The following is a 15,555-nucleotide window of genomic DNA, read 5'->3' as shown; positions in this document are numbered from 1 at the left end:
TAAGCATACATATAATAGCCAATTTAATTTGCTTCAAAAAATCTAAAAATTAAGATTTTATTTAATTATCATTAAACAATGTGTTATCATGAAAGAAAAAAGACACAAATATTAATATTATTTCTGTGAGTGTGTATTTTAAATAGAAAAATTTTGGCAATAAAAACTATTTTTAAATTCTTGTGAATTTATATTCTTGTTTACTGCTAAAATGTTGATTTGTTTTTTATCAAATTTTTTTTTTAATTAGAAAAGCAATAATATTTGCGAAATACTATATATAGACTAGTGCAGAAGCTTTTGAATGATAAAAAAAGAAACCAACATAGTCGATTGAAACCCAACGGATACGAAAGATAAAATTACAAATAATAATTTGTGGACGATCTGCGGTCGGGAAAAGGAAGGGGAGGGGCGTGATTGAATTTTTAAAGGTTAGTTATGGTTGATCTCGATTTCCGGCAAAACTACGAGTTCTTTAGAAAAAAGTTAATGTAGTTGGCAATGAAAAGAGCTATAACTTTTGTATGCATACTTTATTCACATAATCATAAAATTTATGAGAAAAATCCGTCTTTTGGGTGTTTTATTTTTACTATACACAAAAAAACTTTTTTCATTTACGAAATTTGGTGTTAACCGATAAGTTTCATACTACAGTTATTTTTTTTTTGGTTTTCAAAAATTATCTACACTGGTCTAAAAGACACATAGTACTAATATTATGATATAAATTAAAGGCTGATTTATGATGAACATCTTTTAATAATAATGTCGCTAAACCAAACTACAATTAAGAGATGTGAAAAGGTGTGCAATAAAGCAAATTAAATATGCAAGTGCAAAGCAATTTTCTTATTTTTAATCAAATTCAACTTAAGCTATTTATCGGAACGAGTAAATTATCTTAAAAGTAAAAAGAAAAACACGAAAGCAACTGTCGCGCTGTGCAGAAGGTGGCTGTTCAATAGAAATTCTAATTATACACTAAATTTAGAGACGCTATGTATATATGTATTTATGTAGGCGCCTCGTCATTTGTATGCTTGCGTTAAAATGCAGTTGGGAGCGCTGCTCTTGAAGAAAGAGTGATGTGTCTTCAAAAAACGCTCAGTTCTTGGGCAGCAGCTGGCTAAGTAAGATGATTTGTTGTATGTTTTTGACATCAAACATTCGCGTTCCCAGTGTTTTGTAAGCATACATACATACAAAAATGTGTTCTATATATGAAGATGAGATAGTGTGGCGCAGAGCGAAATAAAAAAAGCTAAAATGTAGAAAAATAATTTAATAAATAAAAATCATATGTAGTCTCTATGAAATCCGGGAAGCTGTGTGTGATTTTCCAACTGTCCCGCAGCCAGTTGCATATGAAAAGGCTGTGAGAAATGTGCTTGTGAAATTTATATTTTGTGATTTTTTAGTGGAATTATCGAAAATCTGCAAGAACAAAATGCCACCAAGAAAACATGTAATGTCTTGGAGAACAAATCATTATGATTGCTTCTGTGCATTTTTTGATACAAAATTCGGCTTCTAATAAAAAAAATTTTATAAATTGCATATGAAACTTTCATTAAAAAATTTTGAAATTTCGTTTATATGTTATGCTGTGTTATGTCATATTACGTTATGTTGCGTTATGTTATGTTGGTGTTGTTTTACGTTGTAAAATGTTATGCTGTCCATGTTAGATGACATTATGTGCCGAAGATATTTTTTATATACTACGTATATGTGTATGCAAATGAAGTTTATGGAAGTAAAAAATATTATACAAAAAATTTATAAAATTTTTTTTAATGATATTAAAAAAATAAAAATTCAAGTGAAATAATTTTTTATATGTTTACTTGCAAATATCTCTGTATGAAACGTCGGAGACCCTCTAAAGTATGTACGAGTATATGGTATATATAAATGATCAGCGTAGCGAGACTTGTCTGCCTGTTTATCTCTATATACGCCAACAAGTCACTCAGTTTTTTAGATGTCGATCTGAAATTTTGCACATGTCCTTTTCTCTTTAAGAAGCTGTGCATGTGTCAAAACCGCTGATATTGGACCGCTGTAGCATACGGTTGCCATACAAACTGAACGATCGGAATCAAGTTTTACAAGGTGCGTTCCAAAGTAAACAGGACTTTTAAAAAAAAGACAGAACAAATGATTTTATCGGCAAAATCAATTAATTTTATTTAAAGTAGTCTCCTTCTGCTTTAATACAGCTTTTTGCACGGTCCAAAAGCAAGTCGAACGAGTGTTTTAGCTCGTCGCCCGGTATGGCCGCCTGTATGCCGGTGCAAGCCTTTTGAATGGCCACCACGTCTGCATAACGCTTTCCTTTCATCGGCAAATGCATTTTTCCGAAAAAATAGAAGTCGCACGGTGCCATATCAGGTGAATACGGGGAGTGGTTGATTGTTAAAATGTGATGTGATGTGTGCGAACACGTCGAATATGGCGCACCAAACGCTTCAAAACTCCAAGGTAGAATACCGCATTAACGTTTTGGCCGGGTGGAACAAATTCTTTGTGGACAATACCCTTGGAATCATCAAAACAAATCAGCATTGTCTTCACTTTTGACTTCTCCAGGCGCGATTTTTTGGGTTTCGGCTCGTCCGGCGCCTTCCATTCAGCACTCTGGCGTTTCGTTTCGGGATCATATTGAAAACACCACGTTTCGTCACCAGTCACAATCTTGTAAAGGAAGTTCGGGTCTTTTTTTGCCACTTTAATGATGTCCTTCGAATGTTGAATTCTGAGCAATTTTTGGTCGTCAGTCAATTTGTGCGGAACAAACCGTGCACACACCTTTTGTAAGCCCAAATGTTCGGTCAAAATGCGATAAATCGATGTTTTGGAGATGTTCAATTCTATTTCCATGAATTTCAATGATGATTTCGGATAATTTTTTATGAATTAACGCACAGTTTCGATGCAATTTTCGGTTATCACCGATTTTGGTTGGTCCACATGTTCATCGTCATATATGTCCTCACGACCACTTTGAAAACGTTGAAACCACTCGTGCACTCTGCTACGGGATAGGCAATCATCGCCATACACTTGTTTCATCAATTGAAATGTTTCGGTAAAAGTTTTACCAATTTTAAAACAAAATTTAATGTTGGCTCTTTGTACGAAGCTCATTTTCGTAGCGATGACAAAAACATACTGACACTTAAAACGCAATAGTTTTACTTTCAATAGATAAAATGCCATGAAATTTTTACTGGAAGTCGATAAAGAATAGCAGATTCTAACGCACTAGTCGACATATAGATGGCGCTACTAGAGTTTACTTTGTTCCTTTTTTACTGTTTACTTTGGAATGCACCTTGTAGTATCGAAAACTTTTTCATTTGATGAGATATCTTTACTTAATTTGGCATAGGCTATTGTCCAAGATAACAGTGTAATATGCGAAGAAATGGTTCAGATCGGAGCACTATAGCATAAATTGAACGATCGGAATCAAGTGCTTGTAAGGAGTGTTTTGTATTTGTAAAGGGTATTATAGCTTCAGCACAACCGAAATTAACTTTTGGCCTTGTTTTCTATATACGATACATAATACATATATATAAGATCACATTATTGTCATATGTATATTATATTCAAAAATAAATATGCCAAACGGGTTCCTAATTCTAAAATCCAACACTTTCCAACCAAAGTTTCTATTATTTATTATTCGAAATGTACCAAAATTTATCACAATAAAAATCAAAACCAAACATGTTAACAAATATCTGAAATATCTCACGCATGCTATGTTTACAATAAACTTTTTGAACCAACAAGCTTAGTGCGAAATGCAGCAATCTCTTTGAAACACCAACAACAATAATTAACAAATATCCCATATGACTGGGAAAACGAATAAATATTTTCATCTGCTAAATACTCAAACATCGTATAATGAAATTTATGTCATATACTATTGTGAGCCAACAAGTTAGATATTACGTATACGCAGTGGTGGCATGGGAACCAGCTACAATGAATTAATGCACAGCGCCACGCGAATATGAGCGCTCATAAGTATGTATATGTGTACGTAGGTATGCACAAAAGTACCTACATAAGCAGCTATAACAATTGCCAACAAAAACTACAACAACAAATTTTCATTGGTTGCTAAAAATAAATGCGAACAAAAAGTAAAATAAACAAAGAGAGCTGCTCAAAATTTCGTTGGCAGCAGTGAAATAAATTGCCACAGAGCTTGATAACTAGCTGATTGCTAGCGCTAATGATATATAGGCAAGCGCGAGCGATTTGTATTGCTTTTGGGACGAAAAACAAAAGTCAAATGAAATTAAATTTCTAGATACATAATTAAAATGAGAGCGTAGAGATATTGAAATTTTGTTAATTTGAATTTTATTGCCAGTTTTAAAATTTCCTTCTAGAAATAATAAATATTAGAATATTAAAAAATTAAAAATTTTATAAATTCAAAAGTATTTTTTTACAATTTGTTCAAAATTTCGCCTAAACTATATTCACATTATCTTATTTGTAACTTATTCTTAGTTTATGAATAATATAACTACCATATACCAATATTTTCATTATGCATGGCTGTTGGCTACTAATTACAGGCAAATGTGTTGCCATTCTCTTTTTTAGATTATGAGTTTGTTAACCGTTTCTAAAGAAATTTGCTTGCTTTAAATTTTAATTATTCATTGTTTCTCATTTCTTTATGTTTCCATGTAATCCTGGCAAAAACTTCAAACAGTGCTTGTCAAAAAATGTAAACACAGCATTGTCAGTTGCACTATCTAGTATACTCATGATAGTAGCCATACATGATAGCAAATGATACAATTATAGTAGCCCGGGAGAGTAGATACTACTATACATAGCAACTATGCATCCATAACCTTACACAATAGGGGTTTAATTAATTTAGGAGGTAACTGTACTTATGTCCCTATTGGCATCTTCTACAGTAATCATTGTATGGTATTCCCAGACTACAGGCCAGTGACTGGTTAGCACTCCTGCTAAAGTCCTTATATTGTGTTTCTTTTCGTCTGACGTTTGTCTGACCACGTTTGTCTGAGTGTTGAGCAAGTTAGGGATTGTCTCCACTGACACTCAATTATATCTATAACATATTTGTCGATTAAATATCTACAAGTAAATAAAGGTATATATAAGTATTCCCGTTTTATCGCAGTCTAATTGTAGAGTGGTGCCTGCTCTGGCTAGTTCATCTGCTTCACAGTTGCCAGGAATATGACTATGTGCTGGAATGTATTGTAGCTTTAAAGTGAAATAGGATGTTAGATCCACTTAGGGATCAAGGCCTTATTTAACTATCTTCGATGGAATCCTAAGAGACTTTAGTGATTGGTTATCTCTATATGGTATAATATATAATAATATATTTATTGTTGTGAGCACACAACTTGTCAGAACAAGAATCCTTTTTTTAATAGCTATGTGCTCCGCTTGGAAGACACTGTAGTGATCTGGTATCTAGTTTTGCTGAAAAGACACCACCTCCCACTCGATCATCTAGTTTGAACCCGTCCATATAGATACTTATCTGATACTGTGTCCTTGACCATCTCACCCCTATCTCACTCATCTCTGAAAGGGGAGACAATAATTTTTAAGTTTAATTCTAAATGATTATGTTGATTCAATGCAACCAACAACATTTGAAAAAGGCTTTTTACGGCAGCGAAAAACAACAGATGCAACAGCAACAGGTGCTGCATACTGTAATATAAGTATACTTTGAAATATTTGTATAGAAACTATTTGATTTTATATCCCCGAAATTTCATTAAAAGGTCTCATCAAAGAAACCAAAATATCATAACAAGTAAATAAAATTAGAAATATGGAGGCTTTGAAAATGCCTCTGTTCAAAATATTAAGAACGAGAAATTCTTACAAAAATGTAAAGAATTACAAGTATGTATGCAGTTTATTTAGTAGTATTTTGTCACGAAATAAGTAATTTTCGTAGTAATGTGATACCTTTAGGAAATACTACCATGTATTGAAATGCGTTTTTTTTTTATATTATTTTTTCTATTATTTTGTACAAATATTTTTAACAAAATACCTAATTCTCTTTGTGATGGTCTAAGTTTATTCTTTCTCTCTCTCTCTCTCTCTCTCTCTCTCTTTAAATTTCGATTTGTTGCTAAACATTTGCGCTCTTGTCGTTCTCCACATGCACGCTCTGCTATTTCAGTTTTCCACGTATGCGTTTGACACAAAGACCCACTTTTCACCAAATATCACCGCTCTCTTATGTACTCACATGTGCTTTTTTGTAATTTGCAGTTTTTGTTTTGCTAACACAAAACTTCCTAGTTTTTACAAACGGCACAGAACGCGTGCCAAACAAATGTTGTTTACAAATCTTGAAACACATACATAGTTATATATATTTAGTGGACATGAATAATGCGCGGAGAAACTAAGTGGTATGCGCTTTTTTTAATCGATTGCCGGCTAATTGAGCACCTGTACGTTTTGGCACTTGCAAGCCATTAACAAGATGAATGGCGCTTTTTTATGAATGAAAACGTGATGTGCGGAAAATAGTTGAAAAGTGCAATGGCATGACCTCGCTGATTGTTGAATTTACAATTAAAATAAAGATAAATACATAAAATTAACAAAAAGCAACGCTAAACAGCTTAGCACATTAATGACTCACTTAAATTGCTTCTGCTTTTCAAATAGATAAATAATTTGTATATATTTTCTTGCACTAATTTTAGAAAAATAAAATGAAGCATCACAAGCAGCAAGCACAACAGCAACAGTCGCCTCCGCAATCTAGCAATAAAAAAAGTTCTCCATCAAAAATAGAAGACAGTATTGAGTCTTGCGATTCAACATCAAAGCAGCTACCCTATAGAATTGAAAAATCAACAGTATTGGGTCGCTACTTGGTGGCGAATCGCGACTTAAAAGCCGGTGAGCTGCTCATTACAGAGGAAGCTTTAGCCATTGGACCATGTGTTTCAGCGGACGCCGTGTGCTTGGGTTGTTATATGCCAGTGGAGTTGCAGTCAGCACAATATCGGTAAGCTGGAGTATTCGGAGGAGTATACGAGTATGATATATAAATGGTGGTTGTATTTTCAATATGCATATTTAACAATAAGAGAAGAAAATAAACAATTAGAGAAGGGTTGTGGTGGTATGTAGCCGAACATTATATTTTCTCATAATTTTTAAAATCAACTTACATACTCAGCGATTTATGTGATATAAAAAAGTTTGAAAATTATTATTAAAGTTACATTGGGGAAGTACTGAAACAGATTTTTTAGACAAGATTTAATCTTCACTTACTTTTCCAAGCACTTTTAACTCCTAATATCTTTTGCGATACCAACCAACAGAAGTACGTCTACCAAGTATCATATAGATAATTTTACTCAAACTATCGCTTGCATGAAATAATACCATCTGATCTAGCCCGAACTGGTCCATGTATACTGCGCGCGCAAATCGAATTGATAAAACATTTTTTTCTAGACTTCTACCAACTTATTTATGTTCTTGTAAAGTGTGATTTCCATATGTCAATTAGTCTGTGTTTGGCGGTTTTTTGTTTGTGACACCAAAAGTTTGTTTGACGATTTTTACCAACAAAAAAGATGTAACAAGGAATTTGCTTGAAATATTTTGTTTCCAATGGAATCACAGCTATATATAATTTGAGGGGCAGAAAGCATTCAGTGAAGTAATTGAAAACCACCTCGTTTAATGACGATAACATTGAAAAGTTTAAAGAAACAGTGCTTGAAAATCGCCGTGTTGATAGCAGAGATATAGCAGAGAATCTCTACCTCTCCATGTCCATTTTCTTAGTGCGTAGTACATATTTCAAGTACTAGGCAATTTGCTGTCAGTTTTCGCCGCTAGCTATAATTTTTTCTAATAGGTATTCCGTATTTAGTTCTCCTTCTCCGTGTCCGGAGAGCATCTGTGTTAAGTAGCAGTTCACCTCGCCGTGTTTTCTACTGTGCCATATATCTATGGCTTTGACCATCTTTCTTTGCGCTCCCTTGTCCATCGATCATGCCAGAGTTCGAGTGTTTGCTTTCTTGCTGGTTGACTTGTGAGCATATGAAGTTCTATTACATCGTTCTATCTTAACCGGAGTTGTCTTTTCTCCTCTGCGAGTAAATCTGTTTAACATAAAATGTATCGATCCTATTTCGCTACTGTATGAGTAATTTCTTCTACTTGCAAGCGGGCCACCGGTATTTGCAATAAGTCTTGCTACCGACATATTTATATTGGCTGACTATGTTGCAGCATGTTGAATTTGGACCCAGTACGGCAGTTTGTTGTTCCCTCATATTCCTACGTATTTTAGGGTTTTCGTCGTTCTGATGGTTTCTGAGTGCACTTGCATCCAGCAGGATGTGTTTCAGTTTTTTCTGGGGCTAGGCCGTGTGAGTACAGTAATGTATGTGTACGGAGCATAACTTGCGTTAGTTTGCGTCTGACAGCGATGTCGTCTGCATAGCCAACAAGTTATCAGTCGTCTAGCATTTGGATGTTTTAAATTCCGTCGTAGCAGGCCTTCCATTGATCTGGGCCGAGTATTGAATGCTGTGCTGCTCCGGGGGTTATTTCCTTACTTTGGGGATCGTCACTTGTATCGTATAGCAGTTCCCTGTCTTTAAGTTAAGATAGCTTCATATCATTTTCATCAAATAGAGGGGCATTTTGAAAGGACTTTCTAGTGTGTCGATTATATTGACACATTTTGCGATATGCATTAGCCCCATGGATTCTTGTTTATATCCCTACGTAGCTCTTACCATTTATCTTTCTTTGTCTCAATTATTGAGCGTTTATATGAGTGTGTTTTTCTGCCGCTTTATATACGTGTTTTTTTCCGCCCACCACTGAGGAAACTATAAATTAGAAAGCTATTTTAATGTATGTGTTGTTTACTGTATATTGTTTTTAAAATTTATTAGAAAACATAAAATTAATCTAAAAGGTGACAACTGTGAAGGTTAATGCAATAAAAAACAACACAAAATTGTATATTTGTTTTGAAAATTTTCCGAGACACACCCACAAATATGTACTTCAAAAATGTTGATTTTCAAAAATTGTTAAACGCAGCGATGAAACGACAGATTTTATTGTGAACAGCTATTTTTAGTTACAAGGTATGATATTTAAGCGTATTTTTAGAAAAACATTTATGAATTTTATTGAGTTTATTATTTTGTTTTGGCGCTGCTGCAGTTTGTGTCTTAGATCACGTAGATCGAGATGCGGAACTATTAATAAAATTGTATTTCATTTACATACAAAAACAACTGAACCTAAATAAATTAGTGTATTGATGAACACATACAAACATGTATGTATATCTACAAGTATAGTTTTTTATAACTTTTTAAGTATGAGCAATCAAATTTCGAAACTGTACCAGAAGCATTTAAAAAGGCGATCAATAAGTGAAGTGCTTCAGTCATGCCGTGACAGTGCTGAAAAGCGGAACAAACTGAGTAGTTTGGGAAATTCGAAACATTTTGGAATCTGGATTTAAAATATGATTACAGAAGTGAATTTGTAAATTTTTGAGTTTTTGAAAAATTTAAGGTAGCAGCAAAGAATTAAAAATACCTACATATATACATATAATAAAATTAGTTTCTTTGCTGTTTTTCGTTAGCTGCTCGTCTTGCAAATGGCCTATGTGTGCACCGCAATGCCGTGGCTTACATCAGCCCACAGGACATACCGAACAGGAGTGTGAGCAGCTGCGTACGCACAATCTGGGCGCAGCATTGGCTGCCATATGCGACAAACCCGATTTGGTTAAGAACTACTATGAACTCATATTGATTGTACGCATTTTCCTAATCAAGCAACATGCGCCTGAAAAGTATGCGGACATACTGCAAATGCAATCACACACCGAGTTGCGTAAATCCAATACCGAATTGTGGCAGTACTATGAGCAGAATGTGGTGCAACGGTTGCAACGCGATTGGGGCATGGCGATGTTCACCGTCGATGAGATACATAACATCTGTGGTATTTTGGATGTGAACTGTTTTGAAATCGGACAAAATTCGGCAAAGGCGCGTTGTTTGTACAAAAGCGCATTTTTGTTGGCGCACGATTGTTGCCCCAATACGGCGCACACCGATGATCCACGTAGTTACGCGATCATTTTACGCACATCACGATCGATACGAAAGGACGAGAGCATCACGTTGAGTTATGCTTACACGTTGCAGGTGAAAGCGATTGTCGGAAGGTAGTAAACATTTTACTAAATTCCTTACATATAACTTTCACGAACAGGGTACTCTGAAGCGTCGCGAGTTCATGCATGCCGGAAAATTGTTCTGGTGTTGTTGTCAGCGTTGCGCCGATCCGAAAGAGCTCGGCACGGACTGTAGTGCGTTGTTGTGCCCGAAGTGCAAATGTGGATCTGTACGTTCTGTAGAACCACTGAATCAGTCGGCGGCATGGAGGTAAGTTAATGTTTTCATTTTTAATATCTTTTCACGCCTAAGTTAATTTGTTTTTTGTTACAAAATATGGTGCCTTTTTAAATTCTTTTTTGAACTAGCTGTGATCGCTGTGACTACACGCTAAAATCGACGGAGATTGTTAAATTATTGGACACAATAAATATGAATTTGGAGAGCATAGATGTGCACAATGTACCAGGACTGGAAGGTTTTCTGAAAAAGTGAGTAATAACACAAGAATTGTTGCCTAAGTATATTATAAATATGGCTGAGTTGGAAAAGGAACGAGCTCAATGTTTTATAATGAGTGGCGTGACCCTCTAATTAGTTTAATGTATATATGGTATACCGCAAACTACTCAAGCTATATCCACCAAACTGAGTGGCAACATTTTTTCAAGCATTTCGTGATATACTCTAAACCTAGGAGAAATCGGAAATTTACCAGTGAAATGGTTAGGAAAGGCATATGGCACTACCTATTTCAACTTAAATCTCATATCTCAACCACTTCTAGATCGATCTAAACTAAATTTGATGCATAACAATATTTGAAGTTCCATATGTCACTATTTGAAAATAAATTAAATATATCAGACTACGCCTACTTTCCGTACAAAAAAATCTTGAATTTCATTCGAATCTTTCTGTTTACTCCTTTGTTTCATGTTAAAAATTACAAAATAGTTTCATGTTTATTAGCTTGTGGAAAAAGTGAGGTTATGTGCCATCAGTAGTCTCATTTCCATTATTATAAGATAGCTGTGAAAAGAGTGCAAATAGAATATATATATTATAAATAAATAACTGTTCATTCACAGGTATGAACGTGTACTAGGGCCCAATCACTATCTACTGCTCTCAGCAAAATATTCTCTCTGCCAAATTTACGGTCGTATTGAAGGTTATCTGCTGCATACAATGCCGTTGGAAAATGTAGAAAGGAAAGAAAACTATTGTCGTCACTTTTTGAGTATTATAAATGTGCTGGAACCAAGCCTAACACGTTTGAGGGGTGAGTAAAAAATATAACTGCTTCTAGAATAAAAGTCTATTATTGATATTCATACAAAAAAACTAAAAAATAAAAATAGTGAAAAAGCAAAAATATAAATTAAATTAAATAACTAAAAATAGAGAAGCATTGCACAATAGCGACTATGAAAATTTACAAGAAAATATACAAAAATTCTAAAAATCCCTTGCAGGTCTCATACTATATGAGCTACATGGCGCCATTATGATGCGTTCGCAGCGTTTGATGATGGCTGGCGATATAAGTGAGGCAGAATTCAAACGCAATATTAAGGAGGTGATTAAATGTTTGCAAGAGAGTCGAGATATTCTACTATTAGAGCCGCTTGGTTCGAGTGAACATGAAATGGGTGCGGCAGCGACGAGAGCGCTAGCGGAAATGGGTGTAAAGTAAAGCGGTCAGGATCACTTTCAGAAGTTCATCAATGAAACATACATTTTCGTATGCATTACGTTTTAAATTTTCACCTCGAAATGGATTTTGCATTAGGTAAACGTTATTAGTGTTATCAACAGCATTAATGAGAGTACATTCAATATCGTCTTGTCCTCAGATGTCGTCATTTTGGCTGTACTATCGAAATTCGCTCCATAAAAATCTCAACAATACATTCACATACACATACACAAATACATATTTTTCATATAGTTTCAACTATACATACAAACAACTCAACACTTCGACTATCAGAGTTTTGACAAACATACATATATTATACTCTTCGAAGAACATCACACACATTTCCAACACATCTGTCATTATATTCTAAGCACTTGCATGTACCCATTTAAGAATAAAATTTTTCATAGCACATTTTTAGTTTTAAAGTATTTCATATATCGGCACAACAATATTGGGTACTAAATTCATCAGCATAGATAAATCGTCCATCAATAATGCATGTTTTTCTTTTTATAGGATTTAACAGCAAACTCAAAGAAATCGGCAAGAAATCACTTTAGAGTAATACATTTTCATTCATCTTATTCACTTAGTCATTTTACATTAGCAAGCACGGGTTTTCAACCACAAAATCGAAAATTTTCAATCACAAAAAAAACGAAATAAAGTCATAAATTACAAATCATGTCCCATTAATCATAATTCACAAGATCTTCATTCCCAAATAAATAAAAAAATTTTATATCTCAAGTAAAAATTCATGGTCATAAATCATAAATTAAAATTATTTAACAAAAAATCAGAAATTATAAACAATAATTCATTCAATATCAGGAACTACCAATCGTGTTCCACCCTTAAAAATTAATCATTCATTCCATACTCATCCTCAAGAATTCATCATTCACTGCATTTCACTTCACATAATTCAGTAATGGCACACCTTGAATACTTTTCACAATTATTTATTTGGCATGCTTCATTTATCATTGGCATGAATCATAATATACCGATAAATATAAAAATTATTAATTAAAAATTCATCATTTGATTTATTTGAACACTTAGTTGTCACTCATCATTCATTCGCCCATCTTCATGCATGATTCGTATTTAATTTCAACCTATTTAATTCATCAATCATCAATACATCACTTCAACATTCATTTATTTTTCAGTCACAATTTCGTAATCATTTTGCGTGGTTTATTCATCTTTAATTATGTTTGCGTCATTATTATTCATCTATGCACTTCACTTTATCATCACTTATCGTTTAATCGTTTAATATTTATCATTAATCATCGAACGCCAATCATCGAACGCCAATCATCGATCACTTTTCATGCTTCACACATCATGTTTTTTTTTTGCATTATATGTCACTAACTTTTAAAAATTTTGCACGTTGAAAACTAGATAAATTCATACTTTTCAATCAGTTTATTCATCGCTCATAATTATTCACAGCACATCGCAATTTTAATGCAAATGTCTTTCAAGTCAAATTTATAGAAGTTTTTAGCTGAACACATAAAAAAGAAACATGACATTCATCATCAATTTATGATTTAATTGCTCACGCATTAGTCGTTGAATATCGCAGTCTATCATCAAATCTCATTATAGTCGCACATTCATAAGATTTTTGCAAGCTAAACAATAAAAAGATATGTTCTCAATCCTTACTCATCATCATAGTTCACAATTAGTATTTTTATACTCTCGCAACCTGTTGCTACAGAGTATAATAGTTTTGTTCACCTAACGGTTGTTTGTATCACCTAAAACTAATCGAGTTAGATATAGGGTTATATATATATAAATGATCAGGATGAAGAGACGAGTTGAAATCCGGGTGACTGTCTGTCCGTCCGTCCGTCTGTCCGTCCGTCTGTCCGTCTGTCCGTCCGTCCGTGCAAGCTCTAACTTGAGTAAAAATTGAGATATCTTTATGAAACTCGGTAGACATGTTTCATGGTACCGTGAGACGGTTGGTATTGCAGATGGGCGTAATCGGACCACTGCCACGCCCACAAAACGCCATTAATCAAAAACAAATAACTTGCCATAACTAAGCTCCGCAATAAGATACAAGACTGTTATTTGGTACACAGGATCACATTAGGGAGGGGCATCTGCAGTTAAAATTTTTTTTTTAAAAGTGGGCGTGGTCCCGCCTCTAATAGGTTTAATGTGCATATCTCCTAAACCGCTAATGCTATAATAACAAAATTCACTGGAAGCAAATGTTTTTAGCACTTCTATTGACGGTGTGAAAATAGTTGAAATCGGGTGGCAACTCCGCCCACTCCCCATATAACGGTACTGTTAAAAACTACTAAAAGCGCGATAAATCAAGCACTAAACACGCCAGAGACATTAAATTTTATCTCTGAGATGGTATAAATTGGCTTTATAGGAACCGCGTTCAAAATTAGTCAGTGGGCGTGGCACAGCCCACTTTTAGGTGAAAACCCATATCTTGATATCTGCTCAACCGATTTCAACCAAATTCGGTGCATATCGTTCTTTTCATGTTTCTATGTCGTAGTGCGAAATCGGACTACAACCACGCCTACTTTCCATATAACACCATTTTAAATTCCATCTGATTATTTCACTTTCCACTATGCAAATCAGGTAACAATGATTATATCGGGGTAAAACTTTGCGTAAATAATGTAATTAAAGTATGCCACCTTGCGGCCAAAAATTGTCTAAATCGAACCAAAACTGTTCAAACCCCTAAGTACTAAATATGTGGACCCCAGTGCCTATAGTTGACCTTCTACCGAAAATATCAGTCAATCCACAATGAAATCTCAAACGAGTATACCATTTGACTTTGCGAGAGTATAAAATGTTCGGTTACATCCGAACTTAGCCCTTCCTTACTTGTTGTCATTACTTTTCATTCATTCAGTTAATCACTTATTATTGGCTTCGTATCGTATTCAGTAAATAAAGTTTGTTCTAGATTAGTATTTGAAAGACTTTTATGATTTAATTGCTCACGCATTAGTCGCTTAATATCACAGTCAATCATCAAATCTCATTACAATCGCACATGCATAGAATTTTTGCATGCTGAACAATGAAAACATATATTCTCAATCCTTACTCATCAATAATAACTCACGATAAGCGATTGAAAAATCACCTTTCATTCATTCCTCAGCAAACTAGTTTGGCAATTTATCATTTTTTGTAACATATATCATGGGGATAAAAAATATCGGAGAATGATAGTTCGGTAATAATAAAATATTGATGAAATTTAGAGGAAAAATTGCATGTCTGAAGTAGTGAATAGATCGGTTCATAGAGTCCGCTACTACCAAAAAATCAGAGCGCGGTAAATAATTTTAATGCAAATTCAGAAGAATTTACGAGTTTGCAGCAATATTAAAAATATGTTGTAAGGAACATGTTTTGTGTAGAAACCCCACTAGAGAGAAATTCTGGATACGCCACTGATATATATCATGATATCTATCATATATTACATCTACATATTTTCTATCATATTTCATATATTTTTATAATCTATGTATTACACATAAAATAAAAGCAATCATATGACGTCAAGCATTTATTACAGTT

General features: G+C 34.1%; 1 protein-coding gene across 5 annotated transcripts; it reads left to right on the top strand.

The window, feature by feature from the left end:
• The first annotated feature begins 1,117 nt into the window (after nucleotides 1–1,117).
• On the top strand, nucleotides 1,118–13,664 carry SmydA-4 (SET and MYND domain containing, arthropod-specific, member 4). Of its 5 annotated transcripts, none has more exons than XM_070108726.1 (8): nucleotides 1,118–1,136; nucleotides 6,765–7,072; nucleotides 9,701–10,271; nucleotides 10,339–10,511; nucleotides 10,610–10,732; nucleotides 11,333–11,526; nucleotides 11,720–12,036; nucleotides 12,101–13,664. In XM_070108726.1, the coding sequence occupies exons 2-7, from the start codon at nucleotides 6,774–6,776 to the stop codon at nucleotides 11,938–11,940; spliced, it is 1,581 nt and encodes a 526-aa protein (XP_069964827.1). In that variant the 5' UTR covers nucleotides 1,118–1,136; nucleotides 6,765–6,773; the 3' UTR covers nucleotides 11,941–12,036; nucleotides 12,101–13,664. The 5 variants fall into 5 exon arrangements, with proteins under 5 accessions (XP_069964827.1, XP_069964826.1, XP_036219352.2 ...); XM_070108725.1 differs by lacking the exon at nucleotides 1,118–1,136 and adding an exon at nucleotides 1,173–1,191; XM_036363459.2 differs by lacking the exon at nucleotides 1,118–1,136 and adding an exon at nucleotides 1,324–1,471.
• The last annotated feature ends 1,891 nt before the right edge of the window (nucleotides 13,665–15,555 follow it).

The sequence above is a fragment of the Bactrocera oleae genome, chromosome 4 (assembly GCF_042242935.1).
Source record: "Bactrocera oleae isolate idBacOlea1 chromosome 4, idBacOlea1, whole genome shotgun sequence".
Taxonomy (NCBI): Eukaryota; Metazoa; Arthropoda; class Insecta; order Diptera; family Tephritidae; genus Bactrocera; species Bactrocera oleae.
Note: the sequence above shows the minus strand (reverse complement) of the source record. Positions and strands in the feature narration are given on the sequence as shown.

Bases quoted from the DNA above. Each gene is read 5' to 3' on its own strand.
- SmydA-4 (XM_036363459.2), top strand. The intron at 7,073-9,700 runs GTAAGCTGGAGT...GTTTTTCGTTAG, and splicing joins TTGCAGTCAGCACAATATCG to CTGCTCGTCTTGCAAATGGC. The intron at 10,733-11,332 runs GTGAGTAATAAC...GTTCATTCACAG, and splicing joins CTGGAAGGTTTTCTGAAAAA to GTATGAACGTGTACTAGGGC.